General features: G+C 42.3%; 1 protein-coding gene across 1 annotated transcript in view; it reads right to left on the bottom strand.

Annotated features, from left to right (window-relative positions):
* Positions 1-15,758: 15,758 nt before the first annotated feature.
* Positions 15,759-25,775, bottom strand: part of LOC124622282 (myrosinase 1-like) — a 204,625-nt gene continuing 194,608 nt past the window's right edge. The window contains exons 11-12 of the mRNA XM_047147949.1: positions 20,924-21,030; positions 15,759-16,059 (exon numbers count right to left, since the gene is read on the bottom strand). Of these exons, the coding sequence (XP_047003905.1) occupies positions 15,909-16,059; positions 20,924-21,030 (258 nt within the window). The 3' untranslated portion in view covers positions 15,759-15,908. The remainder of the gene's footprint in view (positions 16,060-20,923; positions 21,031-25,775) is intronic.

Here is a 25,775-nt window from a genome sequence, read left to right as displayed (position 1 = left end):
GGATTCTGTATAAATTTTAACATTATGTTGTCTGCATTTTATCTCAGATATCTTCAGAAATTAGAAGAGTGTGTTTTAGTCGACATAGTGAAAACGCTTTCCTAAATCTATAAATTAGACAAACTTATCGCCCTCGTATTTTGTAACGCAAACCACCTGGACAAACCGCACGAAGTACCTCGGAGTGAGCCGCGCGCTGTGGCCGAGCAGTTCTAGGCACTTCAGTCTGGAAGCACGCTGCTGCTACGGTCGCAGGTTCGAATCCTGCCTCCGGCATGGATGTGTGTGATGTCTTTAGGTTAGTTAGGTTTAAGTAGTTCTAAGTTTTGGGGGCTGATGACATCATATGTTAAGTCCCATAGTACTTAGAGCCATTTGAAATTTTTGAACCTCGGTGTGCATTTCGACAGCAAGCTCCTCTTCAGACTTTTCCTGACTGAGAAGAGAACGGGAATCCTTGGATTGATACACCAACTCTTCCCCTCTGTGACAGCACCTTCATGAACGTCTCTACAAAGCTCCGCCTCTATAAAGCCGCAGTACTTCTAGCAATATCGTACGAGTGCTCCACCTGGGAGACGGCGTGCGCATCCAACATCAGACTACCGCAGATTCTACAAAATCGATGCCTTCGGCTCATCTTCGGGGCTCCCAGGTCGGTCAGGGTCCTTGACTTGCACCAGGAACACGACATGACGACTGTCCAGGAACTTACCATCTACTACACACTTATATTTTTGAATAAAGCTGATGCGCTGAGGCTTTTGACAAGACACCTGCACCACACGGGAACAGTCGCCCCTGAACATTGATACTGCGATGGAGTACCTCGAGCCATCGTCGACGCGCCTCACTGAAGCCTTAAATAAAGTAATGAAATCATTCCATACCTACGTTGCCTCAATCCCATCCCAAAAGGGCTCAAGGACAATTTAGAGCTCATGTCCCTCTTACTTAAATAAAGAGGGAACACCCCCATTTACCAGTCTCCCAGGAAGTCCAGCCGCCAAGGTGGTACCACTTTAGCAGACAACGCCTCCCCTCCACCCCCGCCCCACAAAAAAAGTCTGTGAATCTGTAAAAGAGGTTCGTTGTGTGCAGCGACATTGCGCTGCATGTAGAAGTTCCTTGTCACAAGTGATAGAGACGTGCACTGTGGAAACCCATCTGCTTGTTCATAATAGTTTCCATCGTACAAGTATGTTGTTTTTAACTACGAAGGAACAAGCTTGTCATACGGAGAAAAATCGTATTGCTCCAGCAAAGAAAGGGCTTCGTGGAGAGGAACTCTAGCAAAGAGTCAAATTACAGCCACACTGACCAATACGTCTTCAGGAACCACCATTACTGAATTCGAGATTTCTCGTTGCCAGGATTTGTGATACTCTTGGAGGTTATATGTCCCTCAAATGAGGAGTTTAAAAGTCATAGAGTGTCATAAATCTTGACACAGAGGAATCTCAGATTCAGTAACGGTGGTTCCAGAAGACGTGTTGCTCAATTTGGATGTAATTTGACTGTTTACAATAGTTCCTCTCCACGAATCCCTTTCTTTGCCGGAGCGATATGTTTTTTCTCCATATGTTAAGCTTGTTCCATCGTAGCTAAAAACAACATACTTGTATGAAGAAAACTATTCAGTGGCTCCCTTGGAATTATTCGGGACTAATAGTCTACGTATACTGACGGCGGGGCACTAGTTCTCTCGTGTACCTCTCAGCTTCATCTACCTAAGAGGCACAATATTTCGCTCGCTTGCGGAGGGTGAAGATTGCTAACGTATTGCCCACAGAGGCATTGAAAAATTAATCACAGGTGTCGGAACATTTTCCGTGTGCGTTTATCCATCAAGAAATACGCGCCTCCTTCTTTGACAGGATTATTTCTCTTGAAGCTGCTGCTGGACCCTCCACCGCGTGCGAACTGGCATACACGGCCTCGTCGTTTGTCACTGCCTCGCACCCCTCCTGTCTCAACAACAACTAGGCGCTTACCCTCAGTTAGGGGCAAAGTTCCTCGCCTCTCTGATACTTGGTCTTTCTGCGCTAAAAGGGAATTTGATGACTACGTTATCGCCAGTCCCTATTCAATCCATACGTCACTTAAACAATAACTCAGTTGCTTTGCACATGCTTAGGTCCACAGACAACGAACATCGAATGAAAGAGTTTTGTTTCCGCTAAGATTATAAGTTATTGAAATTGCGCAGTAGTGTTTAATAAAAGATCTTATTCAAATAATATACAACCTCGGGAGATCCATTGCTTCTTTATTTTAAAACAATTACATCCGTCCTCTGCATAGCAAAGGGTACTTCCCAGTTATTAGGGTTTTTTTAGCGTTCCCTTCACGCATGGATCTCGAGGAGAATGATTGCTTACATGGTTCTATGTGTGCTGTAATCAGTCAGATCTTGTCTTACTGACCCTTACAGGAGCTACACAAGAGGGTTGTAGTTCATTATTCTCTAGGAACTGTTCCTGAAAGTTTGTAAATAAGCTTTCACGGCGTAGTTTTCACCTATCTTCAAGCGTTTTCCGGTTCAGTTTTTCTTCAGCATTTCGGCAACGCTCTGCCATGGGCCAAACAAACCTGTGACCAGCCCTCTGTTAATCCTATTTGGTACGGGACCCATACACTAGAGCAATATTCTATGAATTGTACAAGTATTTTGCTTTCAGCATTTCTGTGCTATTGCGACGGAAAGGTGTTTGCGATGGTAATCCAGGAGACAAGTGATCTAATATGTAGCTGACTCCGTTTGTATGTGATATGGCTGCAGTAATGATACAGCTGATTCTGTTTGGATGTGATACGGCTGCAATCAAGATACGGTTCCAATCTCTGCTGGAGGTACTACGTATGTTTCTGCCAACATCAGTTCATAGGAATGGAAGGTGTGACACTACTATGGGTTCATTAGTAACAGAAGGTATCTCGCTTGGAAGCATTATCCATTAAAATACCTTAGATGCTAAATTGACATGTCAAAAACCAGCTAAAGCTCATTTTGTTGGGCATTTAAGTAACTGTATCCTAGTCTCTCAGTGATGAGATTAATCTCCATCTGAACTACTGTAACTGTAAAAAAAATAAACAAAATAAAATGAAAGCAAATAAAGAATCAACAATGATAAACAAAAGAAATGAAGTGCAGTCGCATCAGCAAAGTGAATGTGTTCTTTTCCCTGCAGTAAACCTATTTTCGTAAATAATGTAGCTACTAAAACACCTTCCCCCAACATAGTGCTTTTACGAAAGTCAGCTGCTAGGTCAACTCGTTCATTATGCCCTCACCGGCATAGAACGATCCTCTCGTAACAATGTCAAAACGAAGTTCATCTGGTCTACAAAGCAATCGAGTGTAGACTATCCTCCTCATAAATCCAGGAAAGTTACTTATTTCTGCACTTGCAGAAACAGTCTAATGCGTTGCTCAGCTTCTCTACGCCCACCGAGTTCTTCTGCAGCGCGAACAGCAGCGTCTCTTATTTGTTGTCTGAAGTATTTGCCACGTTCGCTGCATTTTCTTTTCTTCATCCCTTCGTATTTAAGCGTAATTTCCGTCAGTTCTAGATTATGAACCTAATCCATGCTTCATGATGCTTCGTAGTGCCGAGGAGTTCTCGGTGGTGCTGTTTAGTCTTGCAGACTTCACTGCGTCGATGGCAGCGTCGCTGTGTCTTTCGTGATAGCAACTGCTTCCACAGACCACAAAACAGAAAGTTAAATGGACAGATGATCTGACGAGACAGCTTGTACCGGGTGGCTTGAGACTAACAGTTCATTTGTCTTAATGTGCGCGATTTATGAATCATTAGCGCCCCAGCTGTATCTTTCTTGATGGCAACGTTCGGAATGTCAAATCTACAACCTGACTTTGGGTATATGCGAAGTCCAAAGATGTAGGTAAGACCCCATTCCGCTACCTGTAAGGATATGGTTCACGTTGAAGTCGCTTGCTACGAATAGCTTGACGGTTTCGGGCAAACTTGCGGCGCATTGCCACGATTCGCGAGGCTCCACCCGTCGGAGGTTCGAATCCTCCCTCGGGCATGTGTGTGTTTGTGTGTGTGTGTGTGTGTTTGTGTGTGTGTGTGTGTGTGTGTGTGTGTTGTCCTTAGCGTAAGTTAGTTTAAGTTAGACTAAGTAGTGTGTAAGACTAGGGACCGATGACCTCAGCAGTTTGGCCCTTTAGGAACTTACTAATTTTACATTTTCCAAACTTGCAACGGATTTGATTGTCATCTGGGAGGCAAAGCTATGAGGTCACGCTGCCCTGATAACGGCGTTGACAGATGGCAGCGACATCCACCTAACTACAAAATGAGATGGACCAGTGGTTAAGAATAATTCGAGAGAAGATAGCGTAGTGTTACCACACCAACTGGTGAGCAAAGTGTTGGCGGTGTGCTTTATTGAAGTTGATAGAGAGTTAGTAAGTATCTCGAGATACTGTTACCTAAAGGCGCAGACGTGGCCACTAGTACGCCAACCAGATTCCTTGTGACACTTACAGTAGTCCAATCAGATAAATAAGCATTTTTGATGGAAGGGCTCACAACAGTGTAGATGAATAGGTAAATGGCAAATTGTACTGGTAAAATCAACAATACATTCTTTCATCAGCAAGACAATGTAAAAGAAAACGCAGGAAAAAAGGTTCTACACTATGAACAAAAAAATTAATGTCAGTGCTAGTGAAAAAAGTCACTTGTTCAATAATGGAACAAACACAACCTTTTAATCAAACACAAGGATATGATGTTACATCACTACCCGAATGAACACAAGAAGTACGAGTGTATAGAAGGCTGGTTATGAATCAGTAGGATGGAGTCCTGACACCACGTCAAGTGAGAAGCTACGAACCCTGCTGCAGTTGTCCGGCTACGGATGATGAGAGTCATCACGAGTGTTGTGGTGGACATCTCGGTTGACACGATGTGGAAGCCGTGGACGCAAAATTTTCAGTACCTGGAGCATGTTCTAAAACCACGAACTGTGCCTGTTGCGGTACCTTCCACACAGACATATGTGTACTGATTTAAAAAATTAGAGTTGCACTCTACCAAAACTACGGTTCGGTAGCTTTGGTACAGTAGATAAAAAACGTAGTACAAAGTAGGATTACCGGTACTATTAGTAGCACTGGTAGGGGAAAAAACACAATGAATGTTTAAGAGAGAAACTAAAGGCTGACGCCTTCTTTTTATTCATTTGTTTGTTTGTTTTGCATATAAGTATAACGGCACATCATTCAGTACTAGTTCATTGTGTATTTTACTGTATATCCCTACAAAATATGAAGTACATTTTGTAAGTAATAAAAACTGGCTGATCGCTTAACTTCTGCGCCTTTATGCTAACCAAAACAACCACTTTTGAGACAAGTACAGTTTACAAGCACAAAAATGCATATATAATTATTCTTCTTACTTTTTTACTCAGTAGAACATTCTTAATTATGATCAAAGGCAAAAGTTTCCTGTTATTATTGATAAATACGAAGTCAATAACAGAAGCATGTTTTACATAAGTTCGAAGAAATATTGAAGGGATGTTTGACATACTTCTATTTTGAGTTTCTTTACTTTACCTATTTTTTTGAGGTACTTGTGTTTTCTAGCACTTATGATTAATCTCTATCATATTCTTTATTTTTACTGCTTACTTTACTTACTACAGTTACTAACTGTGTACATTATCAGTCTCCCCATCTTGAACCACTGCCTTGAAGCCATTTATTTGATCGTGATATCTGTTGGTCATATTCCGAGCACCAGACACAGTGCATCCACTCAGGTGGTGCCGAAGGCTCCTGATAGCTTAAATGGGACACCCCTCTGCCCTCGTCTGACTGATGCTTTCTTGGCGGCCAAGTTCAGTCCGTGTGCCCACGTGCTAGCTGAGAAGCTGAGTACTGATTCGAAGAGCACATAGTGGTACGTCCGTATGGATGGTAGAGGTAGTCTGAACGGTTCTGAATTTAGCTTATGTAGTATTTTTTCTGATATTCCTGTTGTTAGCCTTATGTGTTCGTAGAAATTCAGTTTCCCAAGGTAGCGTGTTACATGTACTCGTTTGATTTTTTCCTTCCCTATTTTAACTGAAGGATTCCTGTGGAGTGATCGTTTCAGTAACGTCTATGTTGTTTTGTTTTTGGCTACCCTGAGTTTGTGGTTGTTACACCACTGTGTAATTGTTTGTAGTATTCCACTGGCTTTCGCTTCTAGCTGGGCTCTGTTGTTTGCAATGACTATAACTAATAGGTCATCTGCTTAGCCGACAGTTCAGGTATGATAGCCAGATTGGTCCATATCTCATCAGGTTGGTTTTCGGACACATCTATCTTACACGCCGTGTTGTGCCCTTCAAAGCGGCCGCCACACTAACAGACCTGTACCACGGGTAAGGTGCCGTACTTGCTGCTAGTAAGCCTACTCCGAGAGGTCGCATAGAAAAAGTGGATGCCAATACGACTCGCTGGGTCTCACACAGCCGCCACAGCATCAGGGGGAGCTAGCTGCTCCGATACGTTGCACCCATGACACGATAAAAACGTTGCAGTCATAGGCACAATTTCGCTTTCGCGTGATCACGTGCCCACATAAGGCCCCGTCAGTCTTCATCTGTTATTTAGCTTGCCGCTCGTGTGCTCTGGTGCTTGTGTCATCCCCTGGCCGTGAGCATTAGCCGTTAGACGCTCGCTGGATTTTCGTCATCCGCTCCTGAGTACAACACTTCGCTGCACCTACGTCTCAACCGCCCACGAGCCCACAGCCTCGCGGCACCCTATCGCTAATCATCCTGGGCACCATTCCTGCTAGGAATTGTCAAGGATTGACGTTTCAGTTGGCAATCAGTGTGGACACTCATCCTCCTAATGTGCATAAAGTTCTGTTCATAGTTAATAAACAACCAAATGTTACTCCTACCTGCGCATTTCAGGTTTCGCCTGCTGCATACATCAGCCACGGGCAGAAAAATATCATTAGAGCAATCTATCTTATAATTTTAAGCTATACCAGCTCCTTTAGGAATTTCTGACACTTTTTCTTAAACACATTACGAAAATTAATTGTGCTATATACACAGTCTTAACTACATTTTGTTTAGAGTCGTAAAACTACCGCCACCTATCTTAGATTGACACAAGTAAGAGAAGACTTCAGTAGTTTTGCTGATAGCTTTGGTCACTTAGGGTCGTACCACCGTTCGGTGTGTTGCATGCCTGTCGGGCGTTACCTCATAAGGATCGCTTCCATTACGTAACCGATCAGTGCCTTACTACTCGTAAATTTCCCCAGGAACTGGAAATAGTGAACCGTCTAGAAACTGAGTGGGAATACACAAAAGGGCCACATAACCTATGGAACAGTTCATTTCTAAATAGTTATCATCCAGTCTGTTATGTAAAAATAAACAGTATTTTTAGCAAAACTCAAATTTTCAATGTTTAATTCAGGTTTTATTCACAAACTGTTGATTTCTAACGTGCAACAGAAATACAGACAACACGTCATGTTAAAAGTTGGTGTTTCGATACATGGCAAGGTGAGTGGGATGTAAGTGATAAGTGAATGTAACTGCATCTTCTGTCTGGATTATGAGACTACGGCCGGTCAATGTCTAATAAAACAACACCAATAGCCGTAATTTAGATTTTAATTTTTAGGCTACCAGTTTCGACGATACACTACGTCATCTTCAGGTCTATACAGAGAAGGTTATAACAGAGCAATAAGTACATATTAAAATACAGAGCGTATTGGCTAAAAGATGCAAGTGCTGCATATTATTTTACGTAATTAAAATATATACAGTTAAGGTTATAACAGAGCAATAAGTAAATATTAAAATACAGTCGTATTGTCTAAAAGATGCAAGTGTTACATATTAATTCACACAATTAAAAGAACGCAGTCTTAATTCAAAACTTCATGGTACAACTTAAAGAATAAAACCTAAATAACGGCGATTGGTATTGTTTTATTGGATATTGGCCAGCTATAGTCCCATACTCCAGACAGAAGATGGAGTTACATTCTTTGAATATACCATACCAGGTAATGGGACGAACCTGCAGGTTTTTGAACAGCAAGCTCCAACTTATGAGGACAACAGCAGCAATTCATTTTAACAAAATGTACCAGTTTGCAAGTGTAATACCTAAATATGCTCACGTTAAAATAAGACGTCAGGGTAACGTTGGTCTGCAAGTTAAACGAAATTGTGAGAAAATGTGGATAAGACGAGAGATAAGGAACTTGTGTAGAAAATATGACCATCTCTCTAAATACTTGTACCTAGAGCACCTTCAAACTGAGTAAATTGTTAAATTCTCAACAGCTAGACAACCTTATGTGTCATGCAGAGAACGTAGTTGAGATTAAAAGGAATATTATCGATAAAACGCATAGTAAGAAATTATACAAACCGACACGGCAGTAAAGCAAGCAACTTAATAAAGTATGTAAATTTAGTGGCCACAAATTTTTCGACAAAGTGGTAAATAGCACAAATATTGATTTCAATAAGGAAGAACTGAGCTTATTGCAGAATGGAAACAAGTAAGCCATTAGTAAGAAATTACGTTGTAAGAACATTAAGTCCATGATTGTTGATATAAAAACAACTATTAATTACAATAAAATTGATAGATCACAACAGGTTATCCTTAATAGTAAGGTAGCAGATGCTACCACGATTGAAGAATCCATAGTACAAGATACTGATGATAAATTAAAAGTACATAAGCTCTAGTTATCGAGGCAGATAAGGGAAATACGTTGGTGATTATGTATGTAGATGATTATATAAGTAAAGTTCAAGTTCTTTGAAGAAAATGGTATTTCTAGATTAGAAAATGATCCAACTAGGCACTTTGTTAAATGTATAAAATATTCCTTAAATAAGACTTTTTTGCTATTGGATGAGAAGACGTCCAAAGCTTTAGAGGTAATGAACCCCCATGCTCCATACCTTAGGGTACAACCTAAAGTCCACAAATTAAATATTCCTATTCGCCCAATAGTTAATTACATCATAAGCCCTGCCCATAGGTTATCTGGTAGACTTAATGCAATTCTTAAGGAATATTTTGTGTTTGCTCGACAGTTTTCAGTGAAGAACACCTACGAACTTGTTGATAACATTAAAGACATTGAAATACCAGAAGGGTATAAGTGGGTGTCTCTAGATGTAATGAATTTATACACCAAAGTAACAATGAAAGAAACTGTTAGTACTGTGAAGAATGATCTTATCAAACACAAAAGACTTTCTGTAGGTGAAGTACATGAATTCATACAGTTACTTGAACTAGTCCTTGCTTATAACTATTTCAGTTTTAATGATACAATTTACAGACAACAGGATGGTTTAACCATGAGGTGTAGTTTATCATGCACCCTGTCCAATATCTTTATGAGCCAGCTTGAGAACCCAGGATTGAAAAGGGTTATTATCTATCACTACTGGTATGTGGATGACACAGTATTACTGTAGAATGACGAAAATGGTAGCTTTGATAGGATACTGGCAGTCTTTAACAGTTTACATCAGAAAATTACATTCACTTATGAATAACATGCGAATAATAAAATTAATTTTTTATATATCTCTCTGATTAACAACAATGGTGCACACAAGTTTGCAATTTGCAGAAAACCTTCCACATCAGATGCTGTTATTCCGTTTCATTCAGCACATTTCAGCCAGTACAAAACGTCCTTCTTTTACAGCCTTGTTAGTAGGCTTACTAGAATTCCACTTGATAATGAGGAAATCAGAAAAGAAAAGAGTATACTCAAGAACATAGTGGTGAGTAATGGTTTTGCACCGGACATTGTTGATAACATTTATACTAGAATATTGAGGAAGGATTCTAACCTGTTAAATGAGAACTCTTGACCGCGAAAACTCAATGCATAAAATTATACAATTATGGAGTACAAGGGCCAGATATCTAGTAAGATAGCAAGTGCATTTAAGAACATTAATGTTAACGTAGGTTACAGCAATACAAAAACTTTAGGTAAAGTCCTAACGCATTCGATCGACTACACTGACCCTCTGATGAAGTGTGGTATTTATAAAATTAGATGTAGTGATTGTAATGGGTTCTATATTGGTCAGACTAGTAGATCAATTAAGGAACGATTCCGAGAACACACGTCCCTACATACAATTAAACGTTCAAACTGTAAAGAACACCTCAAAACCAATAAGCATCACGTAAAAAGCATTGTTGACGATTTAGAGTTTTTGCAGTTTGTAGATAAAGGGGGAACGATGGATTTACTGGAAGAGATGGAGATATTTATCCATTTGGGTTATGAGCCTGATGACCTGTTAAATGAGCAGGTAGTTTTTAAAAATAAACAGTTCTTTGAAAAATTTAGTGACTTCTTTTAATTTTATCAATTACACACATGTTTTTACGCAATATAAATTTTTTTCTGACTACCTTTGTTATACAGAAGTGTTAATAGTAATGGAATAGCCTCCTATAAATTTTTCGTGAGTGTCCTACATATACCTACATCAAATATTTTTTTAACAGTTAGAATTTCTTTTGCCTCTTATGAAGGCTGCAAGACTGAACAGCAGAAAATAAACTCGTTTCTTTTTTTTGTGACAAACGTCTCCTGTGACGTATTCGTCTGAATGTAGCACTTAAGCCCAATGTCCTCAGTTATGTTTGATATTAAAAATCTCTGTCTTCCCCTATTGTTTTTGCTCTCTACAGCTCCCGCTAGAAACATGAACATTATTCTTTGATGTGCTAAGACATGTTTCATCATCCTGTACCTCGTTCTTGTCAGTGCTTTCCACGTGCTCCTTTGCTCATCCATTCTGCGTAGAACTTCCTAACTTTTTATCAGTCTACTTAATTTTCAGCGTTGTTCTGCAGCAGTGGTCCCCAAACTTTTTCGCTAAAGTACCACTACTGACATTCTAAGTTGGCACCTCGGGCGGCGTGTATCTTACCTTATTATTAACTGGTAACCTACATAAAGTAACATGTTATGAGTCCCCAGTATACCGCATTCGGGAGGACGACGGTTCAATCCCGTCTCCGCCCATCCTGTTTAGGTTTTCCGTGATTTCCCTAAATCGTTTCAGGCAAATGCCGGGATGGTTCCTTTGAAAGGGCACGGCCGATTTCCTTCCCAATCCTTCCCTAACCCGAGCTTGCGCTCCGTCTCTAATGACCTCGTTGTCGACGGGACGTTAAACACTAACCACCACCATCCCCAGTATACTACCTGTAGTAAGAACACTATACGTTCGCCGCCGATCCTCAAGTATTGATCGTTTAAAGCAGGTACCGTTTAGAACACTTCGTGTCAACTGTTCTCTTTTTCAGAGGATACAAGATGTCTTAGACGAAATGCCTAGTTGATGCAATGATGACAGCTTGCTATAAATCTAGAAAGATGTAGGTTAATGCAGATGAGTGGGAAAAATAATCCCTTAGTGTTCGAATGAAGCAACTGGTGGAAGAAGGTTCAGAGGTTAGATTTGTTACCAGTAGGTTCGAGCAACACGTGAGATTTACGGAGATGCTTCGAAAACTCAAACTGCAATCCCTGAATCGAAGACGACATCCAATTGAAGAAGTTAGGAGAAGCGGCATTTGAAGCAGACTTTAGGACTATTCTACTTCCGCGTAAGGAGCACGAAGATAAGAGAAAAAGAGCATATACGCAGTCGTTTTCTCCCTAGCTCTGTTTGCAAGTGGGACAGGAAAGGAAATGACTAGTAGTGGTACAAGGCATCCGCCGAGTACGGATGTAGATGACGATGTTGATTTCTGTCACCCTCAGCGAACCCAATGTTGCGTCACTGTAATTGCCTGACGAAGTCTTTTTGTGTTGCGTGTGACAGCGGATGACTAATTGACCGTTTACAGTAACAGCACTTACATTTCAATGAATGACGCAATAATGGTTACTAAATCTTTTGAAACTCATTTTCCTTCTATTCACTGCGTTGTACAACAACAGCCTTAATCTAGTTTCATATTTGTTGCTACTAATATGTACCGTATTTGAAATTTACCGTCTCCATCACACGCATTCACGAAACAATGTTACTTCCGTTTGAAATTTATACCAGAGCCGCTGAAGATTACGAGCCGCGAACGGCCATTAGTTGTCAGGACTGGAAGACAAACAAAGAAATATTCCCGTCTAACATCATCTAATCCTGCAGTGGCTGTGCTAAATACGCCTCTACCCATAAGGCAAGTAGCGACCTTTACTTAGCTCATGGACGCATTCACAAACTTCAATTACACTACTGGGCATTTAAATTGCTACACCGCGAAGGTGACGTGCTACAGACGCAAAATTTAACCGACAGGAATAAGATGCTGTGACATGCAAATGAATAGCTTTTCAGAGCATTCGCACAAGGTTGGCGCCGGTGGCAACACCTACAACGTGCTGACATGAGGAAAGTTTCCAACCGATTTCTCATACACAAACAGCAGTTGACCGGCGTTGCCTGGTCAAACGTTGTTCTGATGCCTCGTGTAAGGAGGAGAAATGTGTACCATCACGTTTCCGACTTTGATAAAGGTCGGATTGTAGCATATCGCGATTTCGGTTTATCGTATCACGACATTCTTCCTCGTGGTGGTCGAGATCCAATGACTGTTAGCAGAATATGGAATCGGTGGGCTCAGGAGCGTAATACGGAACGCTGTGCTGGATCTCAACTGCCTCGTATCACCAGCAGTCGAGATGACAAGCATCTTATCCGCACGGCTGTAACGGATCGTGCAGCCACGTCTCGATCCCTGAGTCAACAGATGGGAACGTCTGCAAAACAACCATCTGCACGAACAGTTCGACGATGTTTGCAGCAGCATGGACTATCAGCTCGGAGACCATGGCTGCGGTTACCCTTGACGCTGCATCACAGACAGGAGGCCTGCGATGGAGTACTCAACGACGAACCTGGGTACACGAATGGCGAAACGTCATTTTTTCGGATGAATCCAGGTTCTGTTTACAGCATCATGATGGTCGCATCCGTGTTTGGCGACATCGCGGTGAACGCACATTGAAAGCGTGTATTCGTCATCGCCATACTGGCGTATCACCCGGAGTGATGGTATGGGGTGCCATTGGTTACACGTCTCCGTCAGCTTTTGTTCGCATTGACGGCACTTTGAACAGTGGACGTTACATTTCAGATGTGTTACGACCCGTGGCTTTACCCTTCATTCGATCGCTGCGAAACCCTACATTTCAGCAAGATAATGCACGACCGCATGATGTCGGTCCTGTACGGGCCTTTCTGGATACAGAAAATGCTCGACTGCTGCACTGGCCAGCACATTCTCCAGATCTCTCACCAATTGAAAACGTCTGGTTAATGGTGGCCGAGCAACTGGCTCGTCACAATACGCCAGTCACTACTCTTGATGAACTGTGGTATCGTGTTGAAGCTGCATGGACAGCTGTACCTGTACACGCCATCCAAGCTCTGTTTCACTCAATGCCCGGGCGTATGAAGGCCGTTATTACCACCAGAGGTGGTTGTTCTGGGTACTGATTCCTCAGGATCTATGCACCCAAATTGTGTGAATATGTAATCACATGTCAGTTCTAGTATTATATATATGTCCAATGAATACCCGTTTATCATGTGCATTTCTTCTTGGTGTAGCAGTTTTCATGGCCAAAAGTATACAATTAAGCACTCCTAAAATATTACTTTATCCCAGTACAGATTATTTCGCCCACATACATTTTACAGCAGTATGATTCCCATACCATAATCATGCAACAAAGGTTTGATGAAAATGACGTCAGATTCCATCGTACCGGGTTTTATATTCTACAGTTAACAACCCTATTTATTGTCACTGACTGCCCACTAAGTCAGATGCCAACTACTCGATTTCTGTGGACATTGTGGTGTCAGTTGGCGAACCAACATGCTGTAGTAATAATTGAGGTTTTTCGGAAGTTAGTGCTTGACATGCTGCCTGGAGGCATTCGTGTCAAGGTTTTCAGCCGATAATTGTTTGATTGATAATCTAACGCCAGCGTGAGCGGTATTCTAAAAAAAATATTATACTCCATTGAAGTATGCCTCACGGCCGCATAGTTCTCATATTATGTGAATGCCTGGCATCTGTTCCTCCGAAGGAAGAGACAGCATAACATAACTCATAAGCCTGACTGGTAAGCCTGACTGGGCAATGGATCCACTCTATTCAGTGCGAATGCACGAATACGTCCGACCCCCTGCGGGAATCTCTAAGCAGCGAAAATCAGTATAATAGACAGGGACTGCGGATAGGTGGCGCTTGGTGGGTGTGTGACTCGCCCGTGAGGCGTACCGAGGCAGTCTGTGCAGTTGCGACAGCGCTGCGCCCCGGATGGCACAATAGTCACCGTACCTCGCTAATAAAAGGAGATACCGGGTTTGAATCCCGGTCGGAACACATTTTCGTTCGACGCCGCTGACTCCGCTTAATATCCCACTGCAGATTACAGGAGTCACCCCCCTTCAATTCACATGTATTTCTCATACTGTCTGGGGCACTACCTGCAGTCATTATTACTGGCGTACCTACTCACTAGCTGTCAATGATCAGTGTTCTCAGTATCGTGACCAGAGAATATTTTAGTTATAAATCTTGATCCTTTGTCCATTTTCTTAACGAATCATAGCGCATACACGTTGTATTGTTACTGTAATGGCCTCCTACAGGTCAAGAGGAACGCTTGAAGACGGGTGTGTACCGTCCGGGTCGACACAGCCCCTTATATTTACTCCCAAAACGCCACGCGTAGTATTGTCTTCCCATGAGTGACCCCTACAACTTCAATTCTTTGTGTCCGACAACTGCTGAACTAAATGTCCCTAAGACGTCGCTGCGGTATATGCCTATTTGTCAATCTACTTCCCGTGCTTACAACCATTGTTACCGTGAAGCATCAATGCGTGCTCAGACTGTCTGAAATGGTACATCGAGACATTTATTTAATGTGGTGAAACGTCGTAAGTAATTCGCTTTCTCCCGTATACGATCGGAAACTGAATGCTCCACTAGACTGCAGTGAGAATGTAGGTTTGTTCTTACCTCAGATGATTGAATATATTGGCGTCTTGTCATCAAGAGAATACTTGGAAAGGGGTTTCCGCTCGAAAAAACATGAACTATTCAAAATGAGATTTTCACTCTGCAGCGGAGTGTGAACTGATATGAAATTTCCTGGCAGATTAACACTCGGCACCTTTGCCTTTCGCAGGCAAGTGCTCTACCACCTGAGCTACCCAAGCACGACTCACGCCCCGTCCTCACAGCCTTACTCCTGCCAGTACCTCGTCTCCTACCTTCCAAACTTTACAGAAGCTCTCCTGCAAAACCTTCCAGAACTAGCACTCCTGAAAGAAAGGATATTGCGGAGCCATGGCTTTAGCCACAGGCTGGGGGATGTTTCCACAATGAGCTTCTGTAAAGTTTGGAAGGTAGGAGACGAGGTGCTGGCAGAAGTACGGCTGTGAGGACGGGACATGAGTCGTGCTTGGGTAGCTCAGATGGTAGAGCATTTGCCCGCGAAAGACGTAGGTCCCGAGTTCGAGTCTCGGTCCGGCACACAGTTTTAATCTGCCTGGAAGTTTCATGAACTATTCAAGTTATAAGCGTGTAGAAAACTTTGTTTTTTTTTCTTCATTAGAGTCTGCCACAATATATTCTGGAAAAGGGACATGAAATAAACATGTGGTTGTTCAAACATACAATATATTTATTCCATCAATTTGTGTCTTTCATTATTTTAGAAAAGACGTTACATTGAACGAATCCTCTGATGACCATGTAGCGAACAACAGTCGGATGACCACAGGAATGATCTACCACGGCTAGGTTTTTGCGGTCACTTGTCAGAGGCCACAGCGGACGGTTTAAAGTGCTCCGGAAGCAGCTGTTTGGTCCGGAAGACCTCTGCAAGGAACTTGGCAGAAGCCCGCGCCTTCCTTGGCCTGTCCGGGTCTTCAAAGTCCACGTGGTACAGTCCAAACCTCACTCTGCGAAAATAACACATACATATGAAGTTCCAACATAATGTGGAGCGAGGACCAACAACTTCGATTACTAAATTTTATTTTTTCCAGCCTCTGTCACTATCGCACACAAAAATTTTTACGGATTGCATTGTACATTCTCAAACCATAGCCTTCGACGTAAACGTTAACTTACATTTCCGCCAATGCAGACATCTGCAATAGCAATAACTGGTATTTTTTTATATGTATAAAACAGTAATGCTTATACAAGATACAATGATTTCTTAAAGACAAGAAGTGACAGCTCACTCCAATCGTAATGCTTAGCAGCGCGGGGTAGTTTTGCTGTCTGAGGCGTCTTGTCACGGCCCGGGCGGCTCCCTCCGTCGGAGGTTCGAGTCCTCCCTCAGCTCGTGCATGGGTGTGTCTGTTGTCCTTAGAAATAAGTTAGTTTAAGTTAGATTAAGTAATGCGTAAGCTTAGGGACCGATGACCTCAGCACTTTGGTCCCGTAAGACCTTACCACAAACTTCCAAACTTCCGTAATGCTTAGCATACGCATTAACATTTTATACATACATAAAAATACCAGTTATGATTGTAGGATATGTGTGTGTTGGTGGAAATATACGTCAACGTTTACGACGACGGCTGTAAGCTGACAATGGACAAAGTAGTCCAAAACCGGCCACCATAAATTTAAAAAAAAAATTGAATGCAACTGTGACAGGAACTAGAACACCGTAAGGTCATTACAAAGCTCTTTTTTCTTCATCACAATGAATACAAGATGAATTGGTAATTTATTTAAAATAAATATAATTCTAGAATATAAATGATTCCTACAGTAATGTGATAATCCATGGTTTGAAGCCATGGCCTTGTAAGCCAAACTCCATTTCCTGATACAGAATCTTTTAACTATCGTTATTTCAGTTTTTACATAACGCTGTGACATAGCTAATACAATGTATGTTACACTTCATATCTTACACTAGCATAATTTTTTACACGTCAGTAAATGACGCAGAGTGCGTTTATTGCAACATATCGTACTGCACACCGTAGCTTCACAGTGTGAACTAAATGGGAAAAACCGACCGGTTAAAACCGATATCCGTATTTTAATTCTGAATGGCTAGTATTTTTCGGTATTTGTTTGGTCTCTGTTTTTTATGTGGTTTTTTTTTTTTAATTTTTGCTAATAACCGAGTAAAAAGAAAAATATAATTATCCATCGCAGCAGTGCTACAATTTTTCTCTTCTTTTTAAAAAAAAGTAATTTTTAGTTGTAATATTTGCATTGCTTTGAAATATTGTGTTGTTATAGAAAATTGGAAAAGCGATCAATGCTATTTTAATAACAATGTCGTAGGAAAGGAGCAGCAAACACATGGCATAAAAATTGGTATAACACCACTGAGACAATAATGTCCAGGCTGCGTGTGTTGTGGCTTAAAGGTACGCGTGTACGTGCAGTGCGCTAGAAATGCCGTCCCCCGGTCTAAACGGCCGTTTCTCGCTATTGCAGTGCAGAGTGGCGTCAACTCTAGTACGGAAATAGTTTTTCGAAGTGACCTAACAATTAGGTGTAATGCTTCATTTCCTTGAAAAGATTAAATATTTGTCTGCCACTTTTATGAAATAATAATACAGTAAGGAAATTCTGGTCGCAGTAATAAATGAAACACTTAACAATTCATTCAAAGTATACGTAAACACGAAAAACAGGGTTCTTCAGTCTCAATTTTCACCCTTTAGCACTGACTATTTGCAGTGCCCAAACAGTGATATGATACGAGAGTACAAAATGATTATCGAGCAGAGTTTCAAAAAATTGGAATCAATAGGAAAATACCAATGATTTTTTATAATATTCAACCAGGCATCGCTTTTCGAGAAAAGAGCGACCGGTGGAAGAACTACGTTTTATTTTATTTGCTTATTATTTTAATATTTAGATTCTACACTAAAGAGCCAAAGAAACTGGTACACCTGTCTAACATCGTGTAAGGCCTCCGCGAGTACGCAAAGGGGCCGCACCACGACATGGCATTGACTCTATCAATGTCTGAAGTATTGCCTGAGGGAATTGACACCATGAATCCCGCAAGGCTTTCAATAAATCCGTAAGAATACGAGGGAGTGGAGATTTCTTTTCAACAACACATTTCAAGGCATCCCATATATACTCAATAATATTCATGTCTGCGGAGTTTGGTGCCCAGCGGAGTTGTTTAAATTCAGAAGAGTGTTCCTGGAGCCATTCTATAGCAGTTCTCGACGTCTGGGGTGTCGTATGGTTTGCCCGTCGGAATGCACAATGGACATAAATGGATGCAGGTGATCAGGGATGCTTAAGTATGTGTGACCTGTCAGAGTCGTATCTAGACGTATCAGGGGTCTCATATCACTCCAACTGCACACGCCCCACACCATTACAGAGCCTCCACCAGCTTGAACAACCCCTGCGAACGTGCAGGGTCCATCGATTAATGAGGTTGTCTCCATACTTGTACACGTCCGTCCGTTCGATACAATTTGAAACGAGACTCGTCCGACCAGGAAACTTGTTTCCAGTCGTCAACAGTCCAGTGTCGGTGTTGACGGGCCCATGCGAGGCGTAAAGCTTTGTGTCGTGCAGTCATCAACGGTACATGCGTGGGCTTTCGGATCCGGAAGCCCATATCTATGATGTTTCGCTGAATGGTTCGCGCGCTTACACTTGTTGATGGCCCAGCATTGAAATCTGCAGCAATTTGCGGAAGGGTTGCACTTCTGTCACGTTCAACGATTCTCTTCAGTCGTTATTGGTCCCGTTTTTGCAGGATCTTTTTACGGCCGCAGCGATATCGAAGATTTGATGCTTTACTGGATTCCTGATATTCATGGAACACTTGTGAAGTGGTCGTAAGGAAAAATCCCCACTCCATCTCTGCCTCGGAGATGCTGTGTCCCATCACTCGTGCGCCGACTGTAACACCTCGTTCCAACTCAGCTCTTGATAACCTGCCATTGTAGCAGCAGTAACCGATCTAACAACTGCGCCCGACACTTGTTGCCTTACATAGGCGTTGCCGACCGCAGAGCCGTATTCTGCCTGAAACTTCCTGGCAGATTAAAACTGTGTGCCCGACCGAGACTCGAACTCGGGACCTTTGCCTTTCGCGGGCAAGTGCTCTACCATCTGAGCTACCGAAGCACGACTCACGCCCGGTACTCACAGCTTTACTTCTGCCAGTACCTCGTCTCCTACCTTCCAAACTTTACAGAAGCTCTCCTGCGAACCAGGAGAGCTTCTGTAAAGTTTGGAAGGTAGGAGACGAGGTACTGGCAGAAGTAAAGCTGTGAGTACCGGGCGTGAGTCGTGCTTCGGTAGCTCAGATGGTAGAGCACTTGCCCGCGAAAGGCAAAGGTCCCGAGTTCGAGTCTCGGTCGGGCACACAGTTTTAATCTGCCAGGAAGTTTCATATCAGCGCACACTCCGCTGCAGAGTGAAAATCTCATTCCGTATTCTGCCTGTTTACGTATCTCTGTATACGCATGCTACAGCAGTTTCTTTAGCGTTTCAGTGTATGTATCTTTTAATTGAGTGCCTCAATATTTTAAACTTGGTTCGATTTCTGCGTTTATTACAGGTATAATAGGAATAAAAAACCGAAAATCAGTTATTTTGGCCATTTTGAGCGGTGTTAACAGTCAGGTTGAACCGATGTGCAGAAAACCGGTTGTTTCAGCGACAACCACCATCTCTGGTGTGAACCGCGCCGTACTTCGACGCTCTGTAGCGGCTTTGGATGACTTCCTAAGTACCCCTTCGAAAACCCTAACAGTTCATCAGTATCGTTTTTTTGCACATTTCATTTTCTATGTACAATATTTTACACGATCCTTCCAAAAATTTTCATTTATTAATTTTCTCATAAATTAGTATTACGATCATATTGTAGTTTTGAGTTCAGTTCCCGTGCTTGCAGAAAAATAATAATTAATTAAGGATGGGTCCGCCTTTTAGGAAATGCACAAATTATTGTTTTAACACCCAAACGTGTTTCACCACAGTTGTGGCAGCCTCAATGTTTATTATTATTTTCCTGAAATACTTACATACAGTTTATTTTTAGTTTAAGGAATATGATACATCAGATTTTGTTGTCATTCGAATTGTATGTACACTTTGCCTTTTATTTTACATTGTATGTGTCCTGTGGCTGCCAACCGAAATCAGCCACAGGTCTAAATTAGTACATCGTGTCATCTGCAAACATGAGGAATGTTAGACAATGTCTGCATTGATTTTTTTGTTTATTATCTAATCTTTAAGATGTTTATTCTAGTTAAATTCGTGGCATACCCCGGTCTCTGACGTTACCATTGTAGTATTTTACGAGTCCTTGGCTGCGACAAGTTCGTTTTTGTGTGCCAAACGTGTTTTTGTGAAGCTGACCTAAACTTGTGGACATCGATAAAGTTTTGTGAACCTTAGCTATGGCGAACTGTTTCGTGTAGTTTGTTACTCATGGGTTACGTTTCGTATTTTGACAGTGTTTACTCCCGTTTTCTCCTGCTCATTTGTAAATACTGCGTCCTGTTATACTGCTGTGGCTTGGACAAACGTTTCGTTGCACAAATTTACGTCTCTGATGCGCTTCCGACTGTCGTTTGTTTATTGTTTTGCTTTCGTTTGACGTCCGCGATCATTGAATCTATTCCATTTGTTTCCATTCTCTCTCTCTCTCTCTCTCTCTCTCTCTATCACAGCAGGTATGTCCAGTTTAGTTGATCAAGTGGGTTTGTTAGTAGCATGATTAAAACAGGATGCTAATAAGCAGCAATTCTAACACACCTGTAGAACATCAGAAATGAGTCCACAGACACTACTTACGTGTACCCGAAGATCCACTCCAAATTGTCCAGCAGGCTCCATGCAATGTATCCAAACACCTTAACGCCGTCTTCATTTATAGCATGCAGTAGCTCAGATAGGTACGCCTGCCAAAAGAGAATAGCTTACGTAAGGGTAATTTGGCACGATTATAAGTATACTGATGAAATGAAAGAAAAGAATTTATGGTTCCACGTCCAACCAATGACGCTAAGTATAAAAGTGCTGAATATAGGTAACTAGTAGTATCTACATCTCTAGAGAACTTTAAGCATTAATTATGATTATGATAACACATAGAATAACCGATATGTGTCTCTCATGCAAAAGCTAGCCTATAATTTGTACTTTGCTCATAATAGAGTGCAAAGTGGATTAGAGTTTCATGTCTCCTCAACATGCACAAGGAACGCTACTCTTCCCAGAGTACTGATGTACAGTGTTGTCCAAAAGTGTGCTGCGACACACAGCTCGACACGAACGAGCTACTGACCTATCAGATGCCTCTCCATAATGTACAAGGTGTTCACTAAAATTATCAACAACCACATAAAAAGAAGATTTTAAGAAGGCGAAAGAATAAGCTGGCCTTATAAATAAATATAGCACAATGGTCTAGAGAGTTTTTGATTTAGTTGCAACAAAATCTGAAGAAACATTCCCTTAGAAACAAAGCACTATTCAACCTGTGATAATATAGTGATGAATATATCAGTGTCACAGCTCTCGTCAGACTTCATCAGGATAATGAGAATTTCGAATTTGAAAGAGGAGTCAGGCACAGTATTCCTTATCACCAAAAATTGTTCTCAGCTCTCTTATAGAAAGTTTCTGGATCCTTAAACTGGAAAAAAGAGAAAAACGTGTACGTGTTATTATAACACACATGGACCACTGCCATTCCGTTCATAAAATTGTACTGTTTCTCTGTAGAACTTAACAGAGCAAGTTTGAAGGCAGGACTTCAAATGAACTGAGTGCAGTCACTCTCTTCTGTCACTGGCTGTTCACATCAGCTGGCAGTTCCGATTAAAATAATACTAGGATTAATATAATGTGCAATGAACTCAGAACAAAATCGTACACATTCACAACGAAGACATAGAGCCAGCTGACGAGTTACTTGTGTATGTAGGGCAGTTTAAAACAATGACTGGATGGGCAGCAAGAGAACAGAAGAATGAAAAAACCCTTGGGAGCTTTGGTAAACTAAATGGGATTTTCAGAACTAAGCTTCGACATATGTGATAAAGAATGTTGACAATCACTATGTATTCACATTTTTTACTTACAGCAGTAAGGCATGGAGTTCAAATGCAAAAAAAAAAACCTTTCTTAACTAAACTTTGCTTTGCAAGAAATGGAGAGATGCATTTTAGAAATGCAGGAAAACAAATAAATGTATCAGGGAACAGACTTGAGATGAAACACAGAAATGTAGTAACCTATGCATACAGTGTCAATGTTTCACAACTGGAAACAGTGAACTCACAGGAATTTCTGGGTGTAACGATCTATGGAAATACAAAGGTACAGCAGGTGGTAGACGTCGCTTCATTGGTGAATTACTGGGAAAGTGCAATAGGTCTACTAAGGAGATTGGCCGGCCGTGGTGGCCGTGCGGTTAAAGGCGCTACAGTCTGGAACCGCGCGACCGCTACGGTCGCAGGTTCGAATCCTGCCTCGGGCATGGATGTGTGTGATGTCCTTAGGTTAGTTAGGTTTAAGTAGTTCTAAGTTCTAGGGGACTGATGACCTTAGAAGTTAAGTCCCATAGTGCTCAGAGCCATTTGAACCATTTAAGGAGATTGCTTAGAAAATACTAGCGTTATTCATCCTGTATTATTGCCCACGACTAGAAGACCTTTAACAAATAGGATTAATAGGCAGTACTAAACGTTTACGAAGAAGGGCGGCATAATAGGCACTGGTTTGTTTCTCTCGCAGATGACCGCCTTGGAAATGCTGAAAAATCTCAAAAGGTGGACACTTACTGACAGATGTCAGATAGCTTGCAATAAGCTACTTTCAAAGTTTCAAAAACCTGTACTAAGAAAAGAATCTATGAATTCTAGTAGAAGCCTTTACATATCTCTCCCAGAGGGGCCATAAAGACCAGATTAGACTAATATAAATTATGTGATCAAAAGTATCCGGACACCTATTAGTGAACACAAACATAGTGTGTGTTCTTCCTTGGTCCTTATTGTGGCTTGAACTCTACTAGAGACGCTTTCAATGAGGTGTTGGAATTTGGAGGAATGGCAGTCCATTTTCGCTCAAGAGCTAAAACCAGAGAAGGTATCAGTGTGGGACACTCGAGCCGGTAATGAAGGCGACGTTTTAACTCATCTCACAGGTGTTCCATTGGCAGACCTGTCCATCTCAGGGATGTTATAGTCCACAAACCATTGAATCCCAGATGCTCCTTTACAAAAGGGTGCAGTGTGTCCTAATTGTCCCCGTACTGTATGCAGTATGTACTGCTGTAAAATATGTTCATGTCCTTCAGCATCGCAGTGGTTAGCACACTGGACTTGCATTCGGGAGGACGACGGTTCAATCCCGCGTCCGGCCATCCTGATTTAGGTTTTCCGTGATTTCCCTATATCGCTCCAGGCAAATGCCGGGATGGTTCCTTTGAAAGGGCACGGGCGACTTCTTTCCCTAATCCGATGAGACCGATGACTTCGCTGTTTGGTCTCTTCCCCCAAACAATCCAATCCAAATCCTTCAGCATTCGGCGTTTTTTAGGGGTATCACAACCTATCCACGAAAAACATACCCATACCGCGTAACCCTATCTCCTCCGTACTAGACTTCTGGCACTACACATGCTGGCGTCACTCGCCAAACAGTACACCTGTCATCGGACTGGCACAGAGTATAATGTGATTCATCATTTCAAATTACGTTTCCAGTCATCGCTTGCCCACTAGCGACGCTCTGTACACAACCTCAAGACTCGCTTAGCATTGACTACAGAAATTGGTGGCTTCTGAGGGGCCGATCGAGCAATGTGCACAATTCTCTACACAGTCACTGTGATAGCTGAACTACTGGTAGCACTTCGGAGATCACAAGTAAATTCTTACGGCGATTTCGTGCGATTTTTTAGAACCACGCACCACAGTGCTTTATAGTCCCTGTCCATCAGTACATGAGATCTGTCTGGTCTTGATTTAGCAGTGGTTGTTCCTTCGTGGCGGGCCGCTGTGGCCGAGCGGTTCGAATCCTTCCTCGGGCGTGGATGTGAGTGATGTCCTTAGGTTAGTTAGGTTTAACTAGTTCTAGGGGACTGATGACCTCAGATGCTAAGTCCCATAGTGCTCAGAGCAATTTGAACCATTTTTATCCTTCGTGTTTCCACTTCACAATCACATTACCAGGAGTCGACTTGGGCAGCTTGAGAACGGTTGAAATGCACCTGGCTGAGCTCTCCTGGCTGACTGAATACCACTGTTACTGCTATTCTACTGACAACACTGCACACTTATACTGGTGGGACCGCGTCTCGTGACATTCCTCGTGTACTCCATATCTGAATGCAATAGGAAGAAACGTAAGTGTTCGATGGGAAGTACCTACAGCCATGGATTTCACAATGGCTTGTAGACTATGCTGACATACATTCTAAGAAAAAAAAAAAAAGACGCACTACGATGCAGTATCCGAGTAGGACGGAAATCGGTAGATGTCATGCACACGAACAGAAAAATTGGATGATTTATTCAATAAAAAAAGCTTCACACATGGAGCGTTGATCTACCTCTGGCTCTTGTGCAAGTAGGTATTCGGCTTGGCACTGATTGATAGAGTTGTTGTATGTACTCCTGAGTAATGGAGAGCCAAATTCCGTTCAACTTGCGCGTTACATCGTCAAATCCCGAGCTGGTTGGAAGACCCCGCCCATAATGCTCCAAACGTTCTCAATTGGGGAGAGATCGGCGACCTTGCTGGCCAAAGTAGGGTTTGAGAACCACGGTGACAAGCAGCAGGACTCTCGCCGTGTTTGGGCGGGTATTATCTTGCTGAAATGTAACCCCAGGATGGCTTGCCATGAAGTGCGACAAAACGGAGCGTAGAACATCGTCGACGGAGCGCTGAGTTTTAAGGGTGACGCGAATGACAACCAAAGAGGTCCTGCTACAAAATGAAACGGCACTCCAGACCATGGCTTCTGGCTGTCGGGCCGTATGGCTGACGACAGTCAGGCTGGTATCGCATCACTGTCCGGGGCGTCGCGAGACGCATCTCAGCAGCTGATCTGTGCTTAGTTCGAAGCGGGACTCATCACTCAAAACAATTCTATTCTAGTTGTAATACCATAGTTCAGACACTACATATCTTTTGTTGATTTACACTACTGGCCATTCAAATGCCTACACCACGAAGATGACGTGCTACAGACGCGAAATTGAACCGACAGGAACAAGATGCTGTGATATGCAAATGATTAGCTTTTCAGAACATTCACACAAGGTTGGCGCCGGTGGCGACAGCTACAACGTGCTGACATGAGGAAAGTTTCCAACCGATTTCTCATACACAAACAGCAGGTGACGGCCGTTGCCTGGTGAAACGATGTTGTGATGCCTCGTGTGAGGAGGAGAAATGCGTACCATCACGTTTCCGACTTTGATAAAGGTCGGATTGTAGTCAATCGCGACTGCAGTTTATCGTATCGCGACATTGCTGCTCGCGTTGGTCGAGAACCAATGACTGTTAGCAGAATATGGAATCGGTGGGTTCAGGAGGGTAATACGGAACGCCATGCTGGATCCCAACGCCCTCGCATCACTAGCAGTCGAGATGACAGGCTTCTTATCCACATGGCTGTAACGGATCGTGC

The sequence above is a fragment of the Schistocerca americana genome, chromosome 7, assembly GCF_021461395.2.
Source record: "Schistocerca americana isolate TAMUIC-IGC-003095 chromosome 7, iqSchAmer2.1, whole genome shotgun sequence".
Taxonomy (NCBI): domain Eukaryota; kingdom Metazoa; phylum Arthropoda; class Insecta; order Orthoptera; family Acrididae; genus Schistocerca; species Schistocerca americana.
The sequence above is the reverse complement of the archived record's forward strand: the minus strand, read 5'-3'. Positions and strand labels throughout refer to the sequence as shown.